General features: G+C 43.8%; 1 protein-coding gene across 4 annotated transcripts in view; it reads left to right on the plus strand.

The window, feature by feature from the left end:
* LOC126443297 (mucin-17-like) overlaps positions 1 to 20,278 on the plus strand; it is a 129,068-nt gene that overhangs the window by 82,513 nt on the left and 26,277 nt on the right. For 3 of the 4 annotated variants that reach the window (XM_050090908.1, XM_050090906.1, XM_050090907.1), the window contains 4 exons: positions 6,397 to 6,973; positions 9,061 to 9,207; positions 10,644 to 10,721; positions 15,326 to 15,466. In XM_050090908.1, coding sequence (XP_049946865.1) covers positions 6,397 to 6,973; positions 9,061 to 9,207; positions 10,644 to 10,721; positions 15,326 to 15,466 — 943 coding nt within the window. The remainder of the gene's footprint in view (positions 1 to 6,396; positions 6,974 to 9,060; positions 9,208 to 10,643; positions 10,722 to 15,325; positions 15,467 to 20,278) is intronic. The other variant, XM_050090909.1, reaches the window with a different exon arrangement.

The following is a 20,278-nucleotide window of genomic DNA, read 5'->3' on the forward strand; positions in this document are numbered from 1 at the left end:
GAATTCACTCTGACTATGGTCAAACAATTAGAAACTGTGCGAATAGGTGCGTTTGGAGGGCTCTCCACAGTCGTGCACCAGAGACAGCAAGCATACGCCTCGTGTGTATTCTGTCTCCTCTACAGGATGTACAGCTTTCATCATTACTGATGCACTTGACACTGAGTGAGTAGACGCCATGAAAAGGAGAGAGAGTGATCAGAGAGAGCTCATGGTGTTTTACCCATACCTCTGACCAACAAGTGACTCACTTCACATGTTTGGAAACATGCTGTGTCCCGTGTGAGGACTAGCCAAACGCAAAAATGCTAGAGGTCTATAAATCGTCGGCAATTCCAATGAATGGCGAATGAAGGTAACAATTAGAGAAATTGCAACAAGGGTTGGGGAGCAACACGAGTTTCACTCATTTTTCACACCCGATGTCCTCATTTGACATGTTGTAGAGGCTATTCCGGCAGCTACTGAGGGAGCAGGATACACCCGCTGCAGATTGTGGCACACATTGGAACGAAAATGCCCGTCGTTGCAGCTCCGAGATCGTGCTTGGATCATTCCAGCATCTGGCAGAGAAGATAGAGAACACAAGCCTTGTTCATGGAGTTCTGACAAAGCTCACAGTCTGCAGCAGTGTCTGAAGAACTGATGGTGCCTCCTGGTTCTGACTCTAGAGGAAGCCAGTTCTATGAAACGCTTGGCTGCAGTTTCCAGGACTTGCACCATTGGCTTAAGAACTGTAAGGTGCCACTAAAATGGTCAGGTGTACATTAGAAGCTGCTACCCAGGTAGCTGAGTATGTGTGGAGTGGAGTACCTGTATGATGTTAACTCTTTCTGATTTTCTCGATAAGAAACCCCACCGTAACTGCTCGTACTGTCTTTTCTACTACCTCATGCTCCAGGGGAAAGATTCACTTGGCGCCGACATTACACATTGTACACGGTTGGCGGGGTTACGGCAACATTCTCCCATTTCCGCTGAGTGGTCAAAACGCACTCCTGTCGCATTAACTCAGCTCGTCCTGTTTCTCCGCGAGATGCAGAAGGTCACAGATATAGCCCTCTCTGACTTCCGTTCAGGTCCGACTTAGACTGGGACCATAACATAGACGAATCTGCAGGGATGGCAGGGCAGAGATTGAGGAGCAGCTACAAGATGCAAAGGGACTGTTGAAAAACAGTGCTCGTGTTTTTGCTGTATGGGATCCTTAGCAGATAGATTCGAAAAAGGTGACTCGTTTCGAGATATGAGTAGCTTGTCACATAGATACACTGGAACACTGGTTTCTCGTGCTTTATCAAAAAGCCTTCACCTATGATTTTGGCCCTTATATACTTTAATGTTATAGTATCTCCCTGTAACTTTACCTGTTTTATTTATCATGGGTTCACTTTCACTACACCTATATCTAACTGTTCTCTCACATGTTTAGGTGTCTTCTCTTTGTATGGAGTAAAAGTAGCTGCTGACACGCCACTTTCTTCTTCGATTCCTTTGCGAATATAAGTTTTTACCTGTGTACAATGCCGACCAGTAAGTGTTATCTCGTTTTTACAATGCTTTCAAAGCTATCAAGTTTATTCCTACTTTCATATTATCACACACCTACTATATATCTGCAAAAGCTATGTACATTCTTAAATTTCTTTCGTACAGCTCTCTAAAGTGATTTTAAATTTTATTTTGGAGCCAAATTGATTTTCTGAGAATGTGGCGCCAACTGTTCGAGGACGAAGGAGGTTCTTATTGGGTGGTGAAGTTTTTCGGTAATTTTCGCTTTTACAGACATTCTTAATTTTGCGTATGGGCATTATAAGGCTTCTCTCAAAATCACCTGGCAGTTTTCCGTGTTCATGTACGCTACAGTTAAGAGCATATAACAGGACTTTGATATCCATTCCAGACACATAGAGAAGTTAGGACAGAATATTGTCGATTCCTAGGGTACCTAGTTGCTCATGTTTTTTTGGAGCTACTACAAATTCTGATTTTAAAATGAATATAACGAAGTCTTGGGCTGGTAGACAGAAGGACATTGCATATATGTAAAACGTAATTTAACTTCTCATTTGAAGTATCCCCTTATCATCTAAAGAGGATCTTCTAGACACTGGTTATGAACAGGAACTGGTAATTTATTGAACGAAAATTAGATCTTGCAATTGAGAACTTAACCTTTCAAATTATTAATGTCATATGAAACGCTGTTTTAGCGTACATCAGCTCAAAATAATATCAGGAAGGAAAGGTGCACTATGTGATCAAAAGTATCCCGACACCTGGCTGAAAATGACAAGTTCGTACTGCCCTCCACCGGTAATGTTGGAATTCAATGTTGTGGCGTTGGCCCACCCTTTGCCGTGATGACAGCTTCTTCTCCCGCAGGCATACGTTCAATCAGGTCCTGTAAGATTTCTTGAGGAATGGCGGCCCATTCTTCACGAAGTGCTACACTGTGCAGAGGTATCTATAATGTTCGGTAAGGCCTTGCACAAAGACGGCGTTCCAAAACATTCCGAAAGTGTTCTATAGGGTTCAGGTCAGGACTCTGTGCAAGCCAGTCCATTACAGGGATGTTATTGTCGTGTAACCTTTCGCCATAGGCCGTGCATTATGAACAGGTGCTTGATCGTGTTGAAAGATGCAATTGCAATCCCCGAATTGCTCTACAACAGTGGGAAGCAAGAAGATGCTTAAAACATCAATGTAGGCCTGTGGTGTGATAGTGCCACGCAAAACGACGATGGGTTTAAGTCCCTTCCATGAAAAACACGACCACACCATAACATCATCGCCTCCGACTTTTACTGTTGGCACTACACACGCTGGCAGATGATGTCCACCGGGGATTCGCCATACACACACCCCGCCATCGGATCGCCACATTGTGTATCGTGATTCGTTACTCTACACAACGTTCTTCTTCTGTTCAATCGTCCAATGTTTACGCTCCTTACACCAAGCGAGGCGTCGTTTGGCATTTACCGGCGTGATGTGTGGCTTATGAGCAGCCGCTCGACCACGAAATCCCAGTTTTCTCACCTCTTGCCGAACTGTCATAGTACTTGCAGTGGATCCTGATGCAGTTTGGAATTCCTGTGTTATGGGTTGGATAGATGTCTGCCTATTACACATTACGACCCTTTTCAACTGTCGGCGGTCTCTGTCAGTCAACAGACGACATCAGCCTGTACGCAATCGTTCTGTATGTGTCCTTTTACGTTTCCACTTCACTATCACATCAGAAACAGTGGACCTAGGGATGTTTAGGAGTGTGGAAATCTCGCGTACAGACGTAAGACACAAGTGACACCCAATATATTCAATAACCTTACCACATTCAAAGCCCATGAGTTCTGCGGAGCGCCCCATTCTGCTCTCTCACGATGTCTAATGACTATTGAGGTCGCTGATATGGAGTACCTGGCAGTAGGTGGTGGCACAATGCACCTAATATGAGAAACGTATGTTTTTGGGGGTATCCGTATACTTTTGATCACATTTTGCAGTATTGACATGTGTAAGAAGTGCTGAAAACTGGTTGCAGTCTGATTATGTTGCTACCCCAAGTTAATGGTTCCTAGAAACGCACCCGACACTCTATTAGCCCGTCGTTGACCCTGTGTAACTGGCAACAAAGAGGAGTATCAGTCAGGAGCAGAGCAATACAGTTTCCTGCAGTACAATATTGTTGTTCCTTTAAATAAATGGAAATATCAGGATGATACCTCGTTGAATAAAGAACTGCCACTTTGTGAAATATCTCCTGGGCAAATAACTGTAGAAGGAAATTAAGGATGTGAGATTTGCACCACATCTGTGGCTTGTTTTGCAGACGAAATGTGCTGAAGCAATAGAAAATTGTTGAAGTGGTTTAATTAAAGACTAGATTACCACTCGCTGTTTCTCCCACGCAGACTGTATGGTGTGCACAGATATTTCTTTCTTTAATCGAATTTTTATATTGTTCACAAATTTCTAGACGTTCTAAACATTTCGCGCAAATTAAGGCCACCGAAGCGTGGTCTTTTCTGAACATACTTCTGCCAAAAAGATCATTCTGGTAGCTGAAGTCCAAGTTCTTTTGTTAATCATGCGTTTTACGTTCTTGTGGTGATATTGGCATAGGAACTTTCATTCTGTAATACATATGTATTTATATCTAATCGAGAATTGAAATACCATTTTCATAGACTTGACTCTACAGTTTTTAATGTAATATTTCCTTGACATTTTCCATCCCCCATTTCACCCCTTGAGGGGTTCAGTTTCCAAACAAAGTGAAACACGTAATGTATATATTTCTGACATAGAAGGCAAATACAAATTTCCGTAGATTTAGCTTTTAATATACTTTCGTAATGAAATAATTCCATTAAACTTTTCACCCTGTGTCGCACTCCCCTAGACCTTGAACTTCCAGAAACACTGAAACACTTTTTTTTTAAGTCAAATACCAATTTCCACAGATTTTTTTTTAATGTTTCATTAGTTCTTCAACATGATTTATTTTCAAATAAACTTTCACCCACTGTTTTAGCCCCTTAGTGGCTCAATTTCCAAAAATTCTCAAAGTATTATTTATTTCTGACTGAAAAACCACATACCAATTTTCGTAGTTCTAGCTTCAAAATTGACACAAGCCTTTAATGCCGAGTATCGCGAATTCGCGTCATACCAGTGCTCTACTAATAAATGGAAGGTTAACTGTTATTTAATAGCACTGCCGCTAGATGCTGATTCTTCATGAATCTTACAAGGCTTCTGACATGTGTCGTATTCTTGGCCACATCTAAAGCACCACAGTTTTTGTTTATTACATTTCATTTAGAAAGGTATTAAGGAGTTGCCAATGACCCATTTTCAAAAAACGCTTTATCCCCCATTTCACCGCCTTAGGGGTGGAATTCCGAAAAATACCTTCTTAAACGATGCCTACAATTTAAGACCAACACGCTCTCCAAATTTCAACTTTCTATCCTTAGCGGATTGGGCTGGGTGATGATCAGTCTGTGAGTGATTCAGTCATTGGCCTTCATACACTGAAGAGCCAAAGAAAGCCTAACATCGTGTAGTGCCCGAGCAAGCACGCAGAAGTGTCGCAGCATGAAGTTTCATGGGCTCGACTAATGGTTGAAGTAGTGCTGAAGGGAACTGACACCATGAATCCTGAAGGGCTGTCCATAAATCCCTAAGAGTACGAGCGAGTGCGATATCTTATGAACAGCACGTTACAAGGCATCCCAGATACGCTCAATAATGTTCATGTATGGGAAGTTTGGTGGCCAGCAGAAGTGTTTAAACTCAGAAGAGTGTTTGCGGAGCAGTCTGTAGCAATTGTGGACATGTGTGGTGTCGCATTTCCCCACCAGAATTTCGCTAGTCGATCGGAATGCACAATGGACATTAATCGATGCAGGTGATCAGACAGGATGATTACATACATGTCGCCTATCAGAGTCGTACCTAGACATATCAGGGGTCAGATATCACTCCAAGTGCACACACCCACACGACTAGAGAGCCTCCACCAGGTTAAACAGTCCGCTGCTGACATGCAGGGTACACAGATTGATGAGGTTGTCTCCATAGCGGCACACGTCCATCTGCTCGATACAGTTTGAAAGGAGACTCGTCCAACCAAGCAACATGTTTCCAGTCATCAACAGTAGAATGTTAAGGTTGGTGGGCCCAGGCGAGGTATAAAGCTTTGTTTCGAGCAGTCATCGAGGGTACACATGTGGGCTTTTGGCTCCAAAAGCCCACATTGATAATGTTTTGTTGAATGGTTCACACACAGACACTTCTTCATGGCCCAGCATTGAAATCTGTAGCAATTTACTGAAGGGTTGGGCTTCCGTCACGTTGAATGATCTCATGAGTTGTCATTGGTTCTGTTATTGCAGGATCTTCTTCCAGCCGCAGTGTTGTCAGGGATTTGGTGTTTATACCGGATTTCTGATACTTGTGGTACACTCGCGAGATAGTCGTACCGGAAAATCCCAATTCTTTGCTACCTCGGATATGCTGTGTCCCATGGCTCGTGCGCCGACTATAGCACCACGTTCAAACTCAGTTGGTAAACGGTCTAACAACTGCGGCCGACACTTGTTGTCTTATGCAGGCGTTGCCGACCACAGCATTGTATTCTGCTTGTTTATATCTCTGTATTTGAAAATGCGTGCCTATACCTGCATCTTTCGCTCTTCAATGTACATTGAGATTTGCAGCTGTTCACCTATTTCATTATTTCGAGAGAGAAAGCATATTCTTGCGACCCACATGAAATGTAAAATATTCGCAATAGTTACTTGATGCAAATCTGCATAGGGCTCAAGTAAGTAAACAGAGTGTTCTATGGGGGCAGAAGGATCTTAGTGACACTGTGTGTTTAAGGACAGTCCACAGTGGAACCAGAAACGGAGGCTAAGGAGACCCCAACTGTGGGTCTGAGCGCCCTGCTGGACGCCGGGGAGGGCGCCGTGGTGACCCTGGTGGCCGGCGACGCGCGTCTTGCAGCGCACAGGGCTGTCCTGGCTTCCAGGAGCCCTGTGTTCGAAGCCATGTTCCGCCACGACCCGCTGGAGGCCAGCAATGGTCAGGTCGCAGTCCAGGACGTGGAGGGCCCAGTGCTGCGCCAGCTGCTGGCCTACCTGTATACACTCCAGGCCCCCCGGCTGCCCAGCATGTCTGCACAACTGCTGGCCGCCGCTGATAAGTACGGCGTGTCGGCCCTGAAGGCGGAGTGCGAGCTGCAGCTGGCCGCACAGCTCTCCGTCGGGACAGCGGCGGCCACGGCTGCTCTCGCGGTCAGGCACTCCTCTGACAGCCTCAAGCAGGCGGCCATTAAATTCATAAGGGCTCACTTGGTGCAGGTGATTTTCACACCGGGCTGGGCTGATGCACTGCGCTCCCAGCCTCAAGACATGGCTGATGTGTATCGCCTGCTCTTGGAGACGCCAATGGAAACCAGGTAAGCATAGGCCACTCTTCTGTGCTGTCCACTTCCATATGTGTGTGTGTGTGTGTGTGTGTGTGTGTGTGTGTGTGTGTGTGTAAATTTACCAGCCTACATTGTTTGCCACTGAGTTTCCTTAGACGTGTCTGTCGTGTATCATCAATGGCCATCTATTTTGTGTCCCATTAGGCTACTGTTAACTAGTTCATGCAAGTAGCCTTGTTGTCTCTGATGCTGCTGACAGTGAGGTACCTATAAATGGCGACATGCTGTAAATTGGGAACATAAAGATGAGAAGCATGTGCGTCACGTATTATTTGCAATGGGAACTCTTTACGACGCTGCACTAAGGTTCAATAAGGCCAGAAACGTATTATAATTTCCCGACTGTCGTGTTACTGTGCTGTGAATACTCATCTGTAGAAAAGTTAGTTGTAACAAAGCAGACAGAGGAAGTAATCGCTATTCCCACATCAGTACTACAGCTTCTTTTTCACTTTCTAGATACATGTGTGCAATATGTGTGCAAATTCCATAGCATCGTTAGTTTATTCCTCCAAGCAATACGTCGACGTTAGGAATAACTTTTCAGAAGTAAATTAGGCTCCAAGAAGATGTGTGTTGTTCTCAGTTGGAGCATGTGTGGAATACATCTATTATAGCAGGTGACGTGAGCACATGTGCACCAGGTTGCAGCTGCTTGCTCCTCGCAGATCCTGTGAACACCCCACAAGGCAAAAAAGAACTAGCCCTCACAATAACAAGGCAGCCTCAGTCAGTTGCACATGACGCAGGGCCTTTCATCCCCAAAATGTGTACTGTACTTTGGAACACTCCAGTCTATTGCATGCACAGGAGAGAACATTACCAGTCAAGACGCTGTACTTGCTTCTTGGAGGAGCAGGTCAAATCTCTGCCCACCCATCTTGCCTGAAAATCTCTACAGTGTTATTCATTTCTGTCCAGTCTACTCTGCAGTGGTTCCATCTACTGAGACCTTCGCTATCCCACCTACTGCTGTTACTAATTCATCTCTAACAACGACAATACTGATGGGATGGGGGCCTATCGATACAACTGTCCTTTGTTGCATACTCTATCACAATACAAGTATTTCCTACAAGTGTAGTGCCTAATAATTCCCACATATCTCCTTTGTCTTTCTTATATGCTTAAATATTTATGCAGTATTGGATACACTGGAATTCCTGCCTGATTTACTTCTCATTTATTTCTATCTCTCTCTCTCTCTTTCTTTCTATATATATAAAGATTTTAAAAAAAAGTTGTAATTCCAATTTGTTTGTTCAGAGGAAGAAATCCAACGATACCACACAAAACCTGTCACCCCACCCCATGTGTGGATGGTGGAAAGCAACTTAGAAAGCTTCAGTGGGAACCCTCGCTTTTTATTTTTACGATTCAACAGCTAAATCTACAAACATTTTGTCTGAAGCATTTTCTTCCTTCCGCCAAAGATGGAACTGTGATCCCCACCTCCATGCTGTGAGATTACAGGAGGCAATATTTCATAACTTCTAATTGGGAACCCAATTCGCATCATTGTATTCCTTCAACTTATAGAAAAGCGGGTTACTCGACATGACACTGTGGTCATGTAGCGAACTATGACATATCATAACAGGCAGTGTCTGTGACCAGATCTTAAATATCATTTGGACATCGAACAGATATTGGCTCTAAGCATTACAACACTTACACAGTGTTTATTGCCCTCACACCTACCTATCATTTGGTGCACGCTGGTGCAAGTGGACGACGAATGTTCGATGATTTATGGAGCATGTAGGAGTCTGCTGATGCCTTCTATGCCCGTTTAGATACCTCTCACATGTGCCTCTTTCTGTACAAACTGTTGCTTGGTATGGTAATATACCAGTATGGGGAGCTCGGCAAAAGTGGTGGATACGGTGATTAGATCAGTGGTAAGTTATGCATCTTACTGGAGCTACTACCATTGTTGGCAATGTGTTGACCACTGTTATTTGTGTGCTGTCAATTTCCCATCAGTACCATCTGCAGGAAACTGCCCTCTGGCCCCCATGTGAAGACACTCTCCTGAGCAGTATCTCTTTGTGCAGCGCGCCAGCTGTTGGAGACAGTGACAGCGGGGCCACCCCCACCACTGAGCCACACAGCGACCACGGCGGGACCCCTGCCACAGCCGCACCACCCACCACTCAACGCCCAGCCGCTCCACCTGATGGCAATGCCCTCTCTCTTCTGCGGTGAGTTCTGTCACTACAGACGCACATCTTCCACATCCACAGTGTTGCTTATGGTGGCACTAACCAAATGCTGTGGAAAAAAATTGAATTTAGCAGTATTGCATTTTTATGTTTTAAATGAAGCAGAGCTTGTGATTGTTAACAGCAAACTTATTGTTTCAGTTGATTTCTACAACCCTCATAGCATACATGTACTGAATTGCACTAAGTTTCGAGAGTGGATGTCATTCCATTGATGCTCCACATACTTTTCTCGATTCACCGTGTATGCAGACTGCCCCTAAACATTTTACAATTGAGTGAATGTTTTCTGTGTTCAATTTTAAAAGAATATTATCTCCTTATTTGTTTTATATTATGCAACATTTGTAAAACAATTGGGCTTTCAAGAGACATTGATAATCTGCTACCTACACACCTCACCGTGGGTTACTAAAGTACCAATGGAAGCTACGGTATTACTTACCAGTAGCCAAAGAGGTCTTGATCCAGAACACATTGAGGAACAATGTGTTGACACATGTGGAAGCTCATTAAAATTAATTGTCAGGATTTAAATCTCTTAGTGCACAGTGGTACAGCTTTGTATAATGTGATACATAACTGGAGTATATAGTTTTTTGAAAGGCAAGTAACACATGGCGAGGCAGAAATGACGCCTTGTCTGGTGCCAGTCAGCTGTGTGCAAGTCAAGTGACACGCTTTCAGTAGCGCCTGTGGTGCAAGGACATAGATGTCCCTTTACTTTTGTGTCACGTCATCCACTTCTCCTAGCAGTGTCAACCACACAGACGTACTTGTCTGTGTCAACCACACAGACGTACTTGTCTTCGTCCTATATCTACAGCGTGATGCGATGCACAGTACATTCAACTTTTAACACAATCCTTGTACCAGAGCAGATCTAGCCCCAGCGCCCATGATTTCTCACGCTACATGGGCTATGCTGACCATTTTCTAGGCCATCATTATTATCAGAAAGTCATGCTGACGACTTGTCACAACATAATATCTCTGGTTTAATTCAACATTTCCTGTTCTATTTTCCCATATATTCTTATTCTGGATTCATTTTGGTGTCTTTCTAGTAGACAACAGCTTCGAATAACACAGAGAGCTATCTAGCATCCATACTTACCACTGTGCCTCCAACAGCATGGTCCCTAACGCCTGAACTACATTTAATGGCTATTGCCATTAGCTTGGGCGTAGCCCCCTATTAGGAGCTAACATACATCCACAAGCGACAACATAAGCAAGCCCCTACAAATTAGGAACACTGACTAGATATGCCAGCTGCTATTAAAGCAGGCTAGAGCAGGGAAGCTGACAAGCTCACACACTGACGCGCAAACAAACCGCCAACTCTACCCTACACTCTGAATACGATATATAACCTATTGGACACCAAACGATGATGAACCTAACTGTTACAGATATGCTGACGCTCACCGAGAAGCCAACACTGGCACCCCACTGCAGACGCCGAGTAACACCACTGCACAACGTCAAAGGTATGCACCTGTATGATACCCATTACTAACAAAGTCTACCCTTGCGTGAGCTATACAGTCAGCAACAAAACGGCTACTGCTCTTACAACCCACCCCAACTATCGCAGTGGTGTTTCGCCTTGGCTCTTGCCTAGGGACCTTTTGCCCACTTCCCCTCAAACCGCTACTCTTCTTTCAACTTTAGACCCAATCCTTCTCCAGAGTCCGCAGCTCGTGGTCTCGCGGTAGTGTTCTCTTTTCCCTACCATGGGGTCCCGGGTTCAATTGCCGGAGGGGTCATGGATTTTCACCTGCCTCGAGATGACTGGGTGTTGTTGTGTCGTCTTCATAATCATCATTCATCCCCATTACCGTCAGAGGAGGGCAATGGCAAACTACCTCCGCTAGGACCTTGCCTGGTACAGTGGTGTGGGTCTCCTGCATCGTCCCCCACGCTCTGTCAAGGAGAATGCGACTTCATCATCATCATCACCATCTCTCTAGATGAGGGCGTTAATCATAACAGACATACACAGACATCGCAGTACCCACATTCTGCGAGACATCACTTAGTGAAAAGTGACCAATATGCAGAGATGGCAGTAGTCCTTTCGTGTTGGGCATCATGTCAGTGTGGGTGAGGAAGGGCTTCAATCTATTTCTGATTTAAATTTCTGTACGGTTGTTATCGATATGTATTCAGAGTCATGCCCAATATTTGTCACATCACTCCAGCATAACTCTTTGCTCCTGTATATAATTTTGAGTCGTGCTTTTTTTTTTTTTTTTACGAAGTGTTGATCAGTGTGCTAAGCTCCTAGTATTGGGTTTTCATGAAGAGCAGTGATAAATTAGGTCAATGGTAATTCATTCATCTTAGAGGACCTATTACTGTCGTTGTTACTGTGTGTTATATGATTTGTGTATGGCCGATCCATCAGAAGTAGTAATCTGCTGTCTGACCTCCACATGAAAACACTTTGCCACGTCAGTCTCTCTGTGGGGGCACGCAAGCCACTGGAGACAGTGGGGAATCCCCAGCCACTCCCCTTCACCACGACCACAGCGACTATTTCTGGACTCTTGCCTCAGCTGCACTGTCCACGGCTCCCCGCCTCTCTCCCACACCTTGTAACGCCACCACGTCTGTCCTGCAGTAAGTTCTCTGCGCACATTTTCTACATTCACATTATAACTTACGGGGGCATTCAGCAAGTGTTATGGACCAAAAACGGAATATCACTTTAATGGATTTTTCAATAAAGCTGAGGTTAAGACTGTTGACAGCAAACTTGCTCACAGACGGAATCTTTCACTTTGAGACAGAGTGTACACTCAAATGAAACTTCCTGGCACATGTAAATGGTGCCTGGACCAGGAATCGCACCAGGGACCTTAGCCTTTTGGAGGCAACTGCTCTACCAACTGATGATCCCCCGCATAATACTTCCACTAGCACATCTCATAAATTCCAAATCACACAGAAGTTTTCCTGCGATGGTTGGTAGAATCGTTCTCCTGGTAGAAAGGTTATTGTGGAGAAGTGGCTTAGCCACAGCCTGTGAGTGTGTTTCCTTTCTTAGCCAAGCGGTCTAGGGCGCTGCAGTCATGGACTGTGCGACTGGTCCCAGTGGAGGCTCGAGTCCTCCCTCGGGCATGGGTGTGTGTGTGTGTGTGTGTGTGTGTGTGTGTGTGTGTGTGTGTGTGTGTGTGTGTGTGTGTGTGTGTGTGTGTGATTTTAGGATAATTCAGGTTGAGTAGTACATAAGCTTAGAGACTGATGACCTTAGCAGTTAAGTCCCATAAGATTTCACACACATTTGAACATTTTTTTTCCTTTTTTCTGGCAATGCTGGTTCTGCAAATTTCGCAGCAGAACTTTTGAGAAGTTTGGAAAGTAGGGCATTAAAGGATGTAAAGCTATGAGGGCGGGTCCAAAGTCGCGTTCGGGTAGAGCACATGCACTGTTGGTAGAGCACATGAATGGGAAGGCTATAGTCCCAGTTTACAGTTCCAATTGTAATCTTACCTTCCCACATTAAATTTTCTAGTCTCTTCATTAGTTTAAAAAGCTTAGAGAGGCGTAAGATATAAAAAAAACCTTTTTTACTTACTTCATTTTCTCGTTGTTGGCTGCACGCCTAGGAGATTAATCTTGAGGCTGTAAGTCCTTTAACTCAGTGGGTTCCTGTTGATCTGATAACTGATGAAGTAATTTCTCTTTCTGTGACATTTTTCTTTGCTTTTCGCATTCTTTTATGTCACTTCCATAAAAACAATAATTACGGTGTTAATGCCAAAATTAAAACATGTCTGATTCCATCAGAGGCATGCCCACTATTCCTAACATTCTGCAGTACTAACTATAATCCAAAGAGTTTACAAAGTAAAAGAGAATACAAACTTTCTTGACAAAAGAAGAAGCTTGATCAAGTTATATCATTTTTTTATAAGTGAGTCCAGAGACCAATTTAATAATTAGAATTAGATTGTGCAATTAATAATATGAATTTTAAGTATGCCAGATGTTTCGTAATTTCAAATATTTCTAAAAGAAGAGTAATTTTAACTGAACATATATATCGATTGTAATAAATTAATTTCTTTTTTATACATTTTAGCCTGAAATGTAATGGATCATAGACAAAATAAAATGAAATTCATTTACTTAAACAGCTGAGATAATGTTCACCTATACAAGAATCGAAAGTATACCTGGTATCGACTATTTCTATTAAAAAAGGGTAATGTTGAGGAGGATGTCCTATTGCACGATCCAGAACAGTTTTAATCCACCCCAGCAAACTTTTTGTTTCAGTCGATCTCTACCTCCTTTACATTAGCGAGTTCATTTTGGCGGCTGAATGTCATACCTTCAATTCTACACTTATCATTCTCGACTCACCACATGTCCATACTGCCTTTAAACATTTCATAGCTGGTCAATTCTTTTGTGATGTTTACATTTAGAAGAATAATATCACCTCTGTTCTTTTAGATTATGCAGAATTTCGAAACCGATCTTGCTTTCAAGAGACAGTGACCATCTGCTGCCTACACACTTTTCCGTGGGGCACTAAGACAGCAATATAAAAAAAATTGTTACAGCCGGCACCTCTTTTACTTGACAATGGTGGCGGAAGTAGTCATGGTGGGGAACTCATGGAAATTTAAAAATTTGACACATCCAGAACCCGATTAAAATTAATTGTTGGTTCTTATATATCTACTTATTTTCTACTATAGGATACATAAAATTGTTCTCAGTTGTCTTGGAAATCAAGTAATGAGCAATGGAATGGAAATGTCTTGGTTGGCGTCTTTCAAGAAGCTCTCACAGCACACGGACATAGATACCCTTGCTTTCTGTGTCACGCCATCTGCTTCCCCTACTGGTAAAAACCACACAACAGCCACTCTGTTTGTCCCGTGTCGAAAGCGCAGCAGCATATCCAGGGCCCGTGATGTTTGAAATTGTCACCATGCTGGTCCCAGAACAGTACAGGCAGTTGGCGCTTGTGTATTCTAATGGCACGTATGTTTCAATTGGCGCGAGTCCCTGTGGATGTCGAGGCACACTCCTGTCGGTTACGGTTTTTAGTGTCACAAATAGCCCCAGGAGCAAATGGCCTTGCTGCAGTGGCAACACCAGTTCTCAACAGATCACCGAAATTAAGCGCTGTCGGGCTGGGCTAGCACTTGTATGGGTGACCATCTGGTCTGCCGAGTGCTATTGGCAAGTGGGGTACACTCAGCCCTTGTGAGGCAAACTGAGGAGCTACTTGATTGAGTAGCGGCTCTGGTCTTGGAAACCGTCATACAATCAGAAGAGTGGTGTACTGACCACATGCCACTCCATATCCCCATCCAGTGACGCCAATGGGCTGAGGATGACACGGCGGCGGGTCGGAACCGTTGGGTCTTCATGGCCTGTTTGGGAGGGGTTTAGTTTAGTTTTTGATAGCCCCAGGAAGTAACATCACACATGTTAACGCCTTCTTACATCATATCACTGGTTTCATTTATCGTTTTTAATTGTATTTTCCATATTTTTGTATGTTCGATTTATTTTCATGCCTTCTTTCTGCAGACAGCTGGAATGGAATAACTCAAAGAGCTCTTTAGCCTCCCCATTTACTGTTCTCTATATCCTACAGACCAGTGGCTGATGCCCAGGCACGATAATTGAACTATATGTAGTACATAAAGTGTTGTTGCCTTTGAAATTTATGAGTGATTGTTGTTATGTATTCTAAATCTGCCTACCAGTCATTGTCACATCAGTCCAGCATAACTGTCGACTCTTGTATGTACCTTTCATCTCTGCTTTATTTCGGTGCACGCGGTCGATTCAGATGCCAGGCTATTGCTTTGGGGAACTCTGGAGAAGCATAGTGTAAACTGATTAGAGCAATGGTAAGTCATGTATCTTAGCTGAACCACTGTTTTTGTCGGCAATGTGTATCCCATTATTTGTGTGTGTGTGTGTGTGTGTGTGTGTGTGTGTGTGTGTGTGTGTGTGTGTGTGTGTGTGTGTGTGTGTGTGCACAATTCCTCAGCACTACTGTCTGTGGTAAGCTGTCCTCCAGCCTCCAGGTGAAATACTATCCTGCCTCTCTGTGCAGACTGCCAGCAACTGCAGACGGCAGGACCACCCCCGCTACTGAGCTGCACAGCAACCGTGGCTGGACTTCGGTCACAGCTGCACCACCCACGACTCTGCACTCCACACTCTGGCCTGATGGCAGCACCGCCTCTACTCTGCAGTGAGTTCCATTACTACATGTGCTCTTTTTCCACATCCATAGTACAGCGTGCAGCGGCATAAGTTAGAAAAGCAAATATCGTTTTATTGTACACACATCAAAAAAAGTTTTGCATCAGCTCGGTTCCGAGATTTCCAGAATCTGTGCAGTCAATTAGAATATAGATCAACATAGGCACCATTTCCGCCCTTTTTATTGCTCATGAAAACCACACATTGCATGTTATACCACCATACAGCGAGACCTTCAGAGATGGTGGTCCAGACCGCTGTACACACCAATACCTCTAATACCCAGTAGCACGTCCTCTTGCATTGATGTATGCCTGTATTCGACTTGACATACTATCCAAAAGTTCATCAACGCACTGATCATCAACATTGTCTGTCTCCTCACCAGCGATTCGGCGTAGATCCATCAGAGTGGTTAGTGGGTCACTTCGTCCATAAATAGCCCTTTTCAGTATATCCCAGGTATGCTCGATAGGGTTCACATCTCGAGAACATGCTGGCCCCTCTAGTTGAGTGATGTCATTATCCTGAAGGAAGCCATTCACAGGATGTGCAAGATGGCGGCGCGAGTTGTCGTCCACAAAGACGAATGCCTCGCCAATACACTGTCAATGTGGTTGCACTATTGATGAAAGGATGACATTCACGTATCGTACAGCCACTACGGGGCCATCCATGAGCACCAGCTGCATACGTCGGCCCCACATGATGCCACCCCAAAACAGAAGGGAACCTCCGCCTTGCTGCACTCGCTGGACAGTGTGTCTAACATGTTCAGCCTGACCGGGTTGCCTCCAAACACTTCTCTGACAGTTGTTTGGTTGAAGGCATATGCAGCACTCATCGTTGAAGAGAACATAATGCCAATCCTGAGCAGTCCATTCGGCACGTTGTTGGGCTCATCTGTACCTCGCTGCATTGTGTCATGGTTGCAAGGATGGACCTCGCCATGGAGCTTATGTGCACAGTTTGAGTCGTAACAAGATGTTCTGTAGCTGCACGAAAAGCATTATTCAACATGGTGGCGTTATTGTCAGGGTTCTTCCGAGCCATAATCCGTAAGTAGCGGTCATCCACTGCAGTAGTAGCCCTTGGCCACCCTGAGTGAGGCATATCATCGACACTTCATGTCTCTCTGTATCTCCTCCATTTTCAAACAACATCGTTTCGGTTCTCTCTGAGATACCTGGACACTTCCATTCTTGAGAGCCCTTCCTGGCACAAAGTAATAATAGAGATGCGATCGAACCGCGCTATTGTTTTTCTAGGTGTGGTTGAACTACAGGCAACACAAGCCATGTACCTCCTTCCTGGTGGAATGACTGGAACTGATGGGCTGTTGTATTTACATCTTAGGGCAGGTTTAGTGACATCTCTGAACAGTCAAAGGGACTGTGCCTGTGATACAATATCCACAGTCAACGTCTATCTTCAGGAGTTCTGGGCACTGGGGTGGTGCAAAACTTTTTTTTGTGTGTGTATTTGGTAATATCCTCATAACGTACCTTGTTATTCACCAGCAGAGCTCCCCTTGTCTGCATCTGAATCTCACACTTATTCGTACACCCACTAGCTTGCTCCTGCCTGACCATAAACCTGTAGCTGCAGTTAGAGCTTCAGCCTCATGTACTTATCTCTACGCTGCACTGCAAGACAATAATGGCTGTGGTTGCAACAGGAAATGTCGAGATGTACTACTCAAGATGACGAGAACGATGAGAGCATACACCACACTTCGAAGATGCCTGCAGAGTGTGACTATAGTGATGTGCACAGCCATTATCCTCTGTAGATCTGACACGTGCTTCCAAGTTCCGTGGAGCCGAATATCTTGAACATCAGTCAATGTCAGTTGTTAATGTTAGAACTCTAACCAAAGATGTACTGTCTTTGACAAAGTACGAAAGGAGAACACTTAAGTTACACCTCTGAGGTAAAATATTTAACTAACACATCTCACTCGCTCCACCAAAATCGTCCAAAGTTCCATTTAAGTACCATGCTACTTAATTGTATGTTTTAAGTAAATCTAAGTTCATGAATCTCTTGTCGAGCCTTGTTCAATAGTCTGGGTTTTCTAAGATTGGCCTCTCAATATACAAACACTTTGCTGTCGTTTCTTGTTGACAATATCACCTTATTCCCAAGAATTAGCAGTTTGCACTCAGTTAATACAAGGCAGAAATCCGATCTCCATTTGGGTCGCAATTCCTTAACTCTTTTGTAGAAAGATGTATAATATACTGCTGCATCCATTTTCAGTGAGCTACCACAAGAATTCAAAAATCTTAGTAATAATCCACAAGCTTTCAAATCTAAACTGAAGTTTTTTCTCATGCGTCACTCCTTCTATTCTGTCGATAAGTCCTTGAAAAATTAAGCTGATCCCTGTGTTATGTTGTTGATTGCATTTACATGAACTTATGACTTGTCTTTTTTTGGGTTCATAAACACTTTATTTTGTCTGCTATCACTTTTATGTTGTACTTTCATGTACTGACACGTTCCTTGACCTTTGAGACTGGCTCCTTAATTTGGTACTACGAAACTAGATGTGTAAAATAAAAAAAATTAAAGAAGTTTCTCCTGGTCACAGTGTTAAACAGAATACACTCACTCCTTTGGATTAAACACTGACCTAAGACACTTTCCTGCATTTACTTTAATTATGAAACTTGAGAGATTAGCTCAGTCAAAGTTCGATCAAATCACTGCACTATTTGGAACCAGTCCAAACAGAAATTAGTTCTCACTTCACTATTCAATTCAGAACACACAACTGGAGGACACTTTTCAATGAATTACTTTAGTTTAAAATTTAAGTTGCGAGCACAACACATACTGAAAACTCTTTATCTTTTTGAAGTTGGTAGAAATTCCATTATACACACTGCATCAATTCAGAGTAAACACTACTTGACAATTAACACTATCTTAAGGGTTTTTCCCATTCAGTTGTTGCCAGTTTGAGATCGTCAGGTTAGTGCACCCATTGTCTGATTTTATGTATTCAGTAGCAAGTGAAAGTTTATCTATAGTCAGAGTCTACTTTCAGAACAGTCAGAACTTGGATTTATCATTGTCATTTTCTGTGAACTACACGATTTTGAAATTTTTAGAGTGTGTCGAGACGAAGTTCGATTTGTGTACCAGACTTCTTTGACACTGACTGTGATTTCATTAGCATGAGAAAAATTACCAGCAGTCACTACTGTACAACTTCAGAAACATGTCAGCTTCCATTTCTTACTGTGTTAAACCTCCATTCTTGCCAATTAACACGAATGGAAAATATCTAATTTCTGTTGAAAGAATGGTCGATCTGATTACAACACATATCCAGTGTTTCGAGATACGATTTAATCACTACTGAAACTTCTGGGCACCTCACTGCCACTCATAAATATACTGTAAAACTTAGTAAACCAATCCTTTCGATCATTAGAGGTTAATTCGCTGTGTTTAGCTCACAACTATGAGTCTTCATTACACAACATACTCTAAGTAATCAAAAGCACATGAACACCTCCAAAAACATACGTTTTTCACAGTATGTGGAATGTGCTGAGACTTACTGCCAGGTACTCCCTATCCGCGACCTCAGCAGTCATTAGACATCGTGAGAGAGCAGAATGGGGCGCTGTGCGGAACTTCGAACGTGGTCAGGTGATTGGGCGTCACTTGCGTCATACGTCTGTACGCGAGATTTCCACACTCCTAAACATCCCTAGGTCCACTGTTTCCGATGTGATAGTGAAGTGGAAACGGCAAGGGACACGGACAGCACAAAAGTGTATAGGCTGACTTCTTCTGTTGACTGACAGAGACCGCCGACAGTTGAAGAGGATCTTAAAGTGTCATAGGCAGACATCTATCCAGACCATCACACAAGAATTCCGAACTGCATCAGGATCCACCAAGTACTATGACAGTTAGGCGGGAGGTGAGAAAACTTGGATTTCATGGTCGAGCGGCTGCTCATAAACCACAAATCACACTGGCAATCCCAAACGACGCCTCGCTTGGTGTAAGGAGCGTAAAAACTGGATGATTGATCAGTGGAAAAACTTGTGTGGACTGACAAATCACGGTACACAATGTGGTGATCCAATGGCAGGGTGTGAGTATGGCGAATGCCCGGTGAACATCATCTGCCAGCGTGTGTAGTGCCAACAGTAAAATTCGGAGGTGGTGGTGTTACGGTGTGGTCGTGTTTTTCATCGAGGGGGCTTGCACCCTTTGTTTTGCGTGGCGCTATCCCGCCACAGGCCTACATTGATGTTTTACGCAAATTCTTGATTCCCTCTGTTGAGGAGCAATTTGGGGATGGAAATTGCATCTGTCAACACGATCGAGCACCTGTTCATAATGCACGGCCTGTGGCGGAGTGGTTACACACAATAACACCCCTATAGTGGAATGGCCTGCACAGTCCTGACCTGAATCCTTCAGAACACCTTTGGGATGTTTTCGAACCTCTCCTCAGTGGAGCACTCCGTGAAGAATGGGCTGTCATTCCCCAAGAAACCTTGCAGCACTGGATTGAACGTATGCCTGCTAGAGTGGAAGCTGTCATCAAGGCTAAGGGTGGGCCATCACCGTATTGAATGCCAGCATTACCGATGGAGGGTGCCTCGAACTTGTAAGTCATTTTCAGCCTTGTGTCCGGATGCTATTGATCACATAGTGTACATGACGAATAAGGAGCGACGTGGAGGACTTTCGTCCGCGACGAAGAAAATGACTAAATGCAGTTCGTAGAAATTCTACATCCCACAGCTTTTTGATATTACAGTATGTT

This window comes from Schistocerca serialis, unplaced genomic scaffold, assembly GCF_023864345.2.
Source record: "Schistocerca serialis cubense isolate TAMUIC-IGC-003099 unplaced genomic scaffold, iqSchSeri2.2 HiC_scaffold_1444, whole genome shotgun sequence".
NCBI lineage: Eukaryota > Metazoa > Arthropoda > Insecta > Orthoptera > Acrididae > Schistocerca > Schistocerca serialis.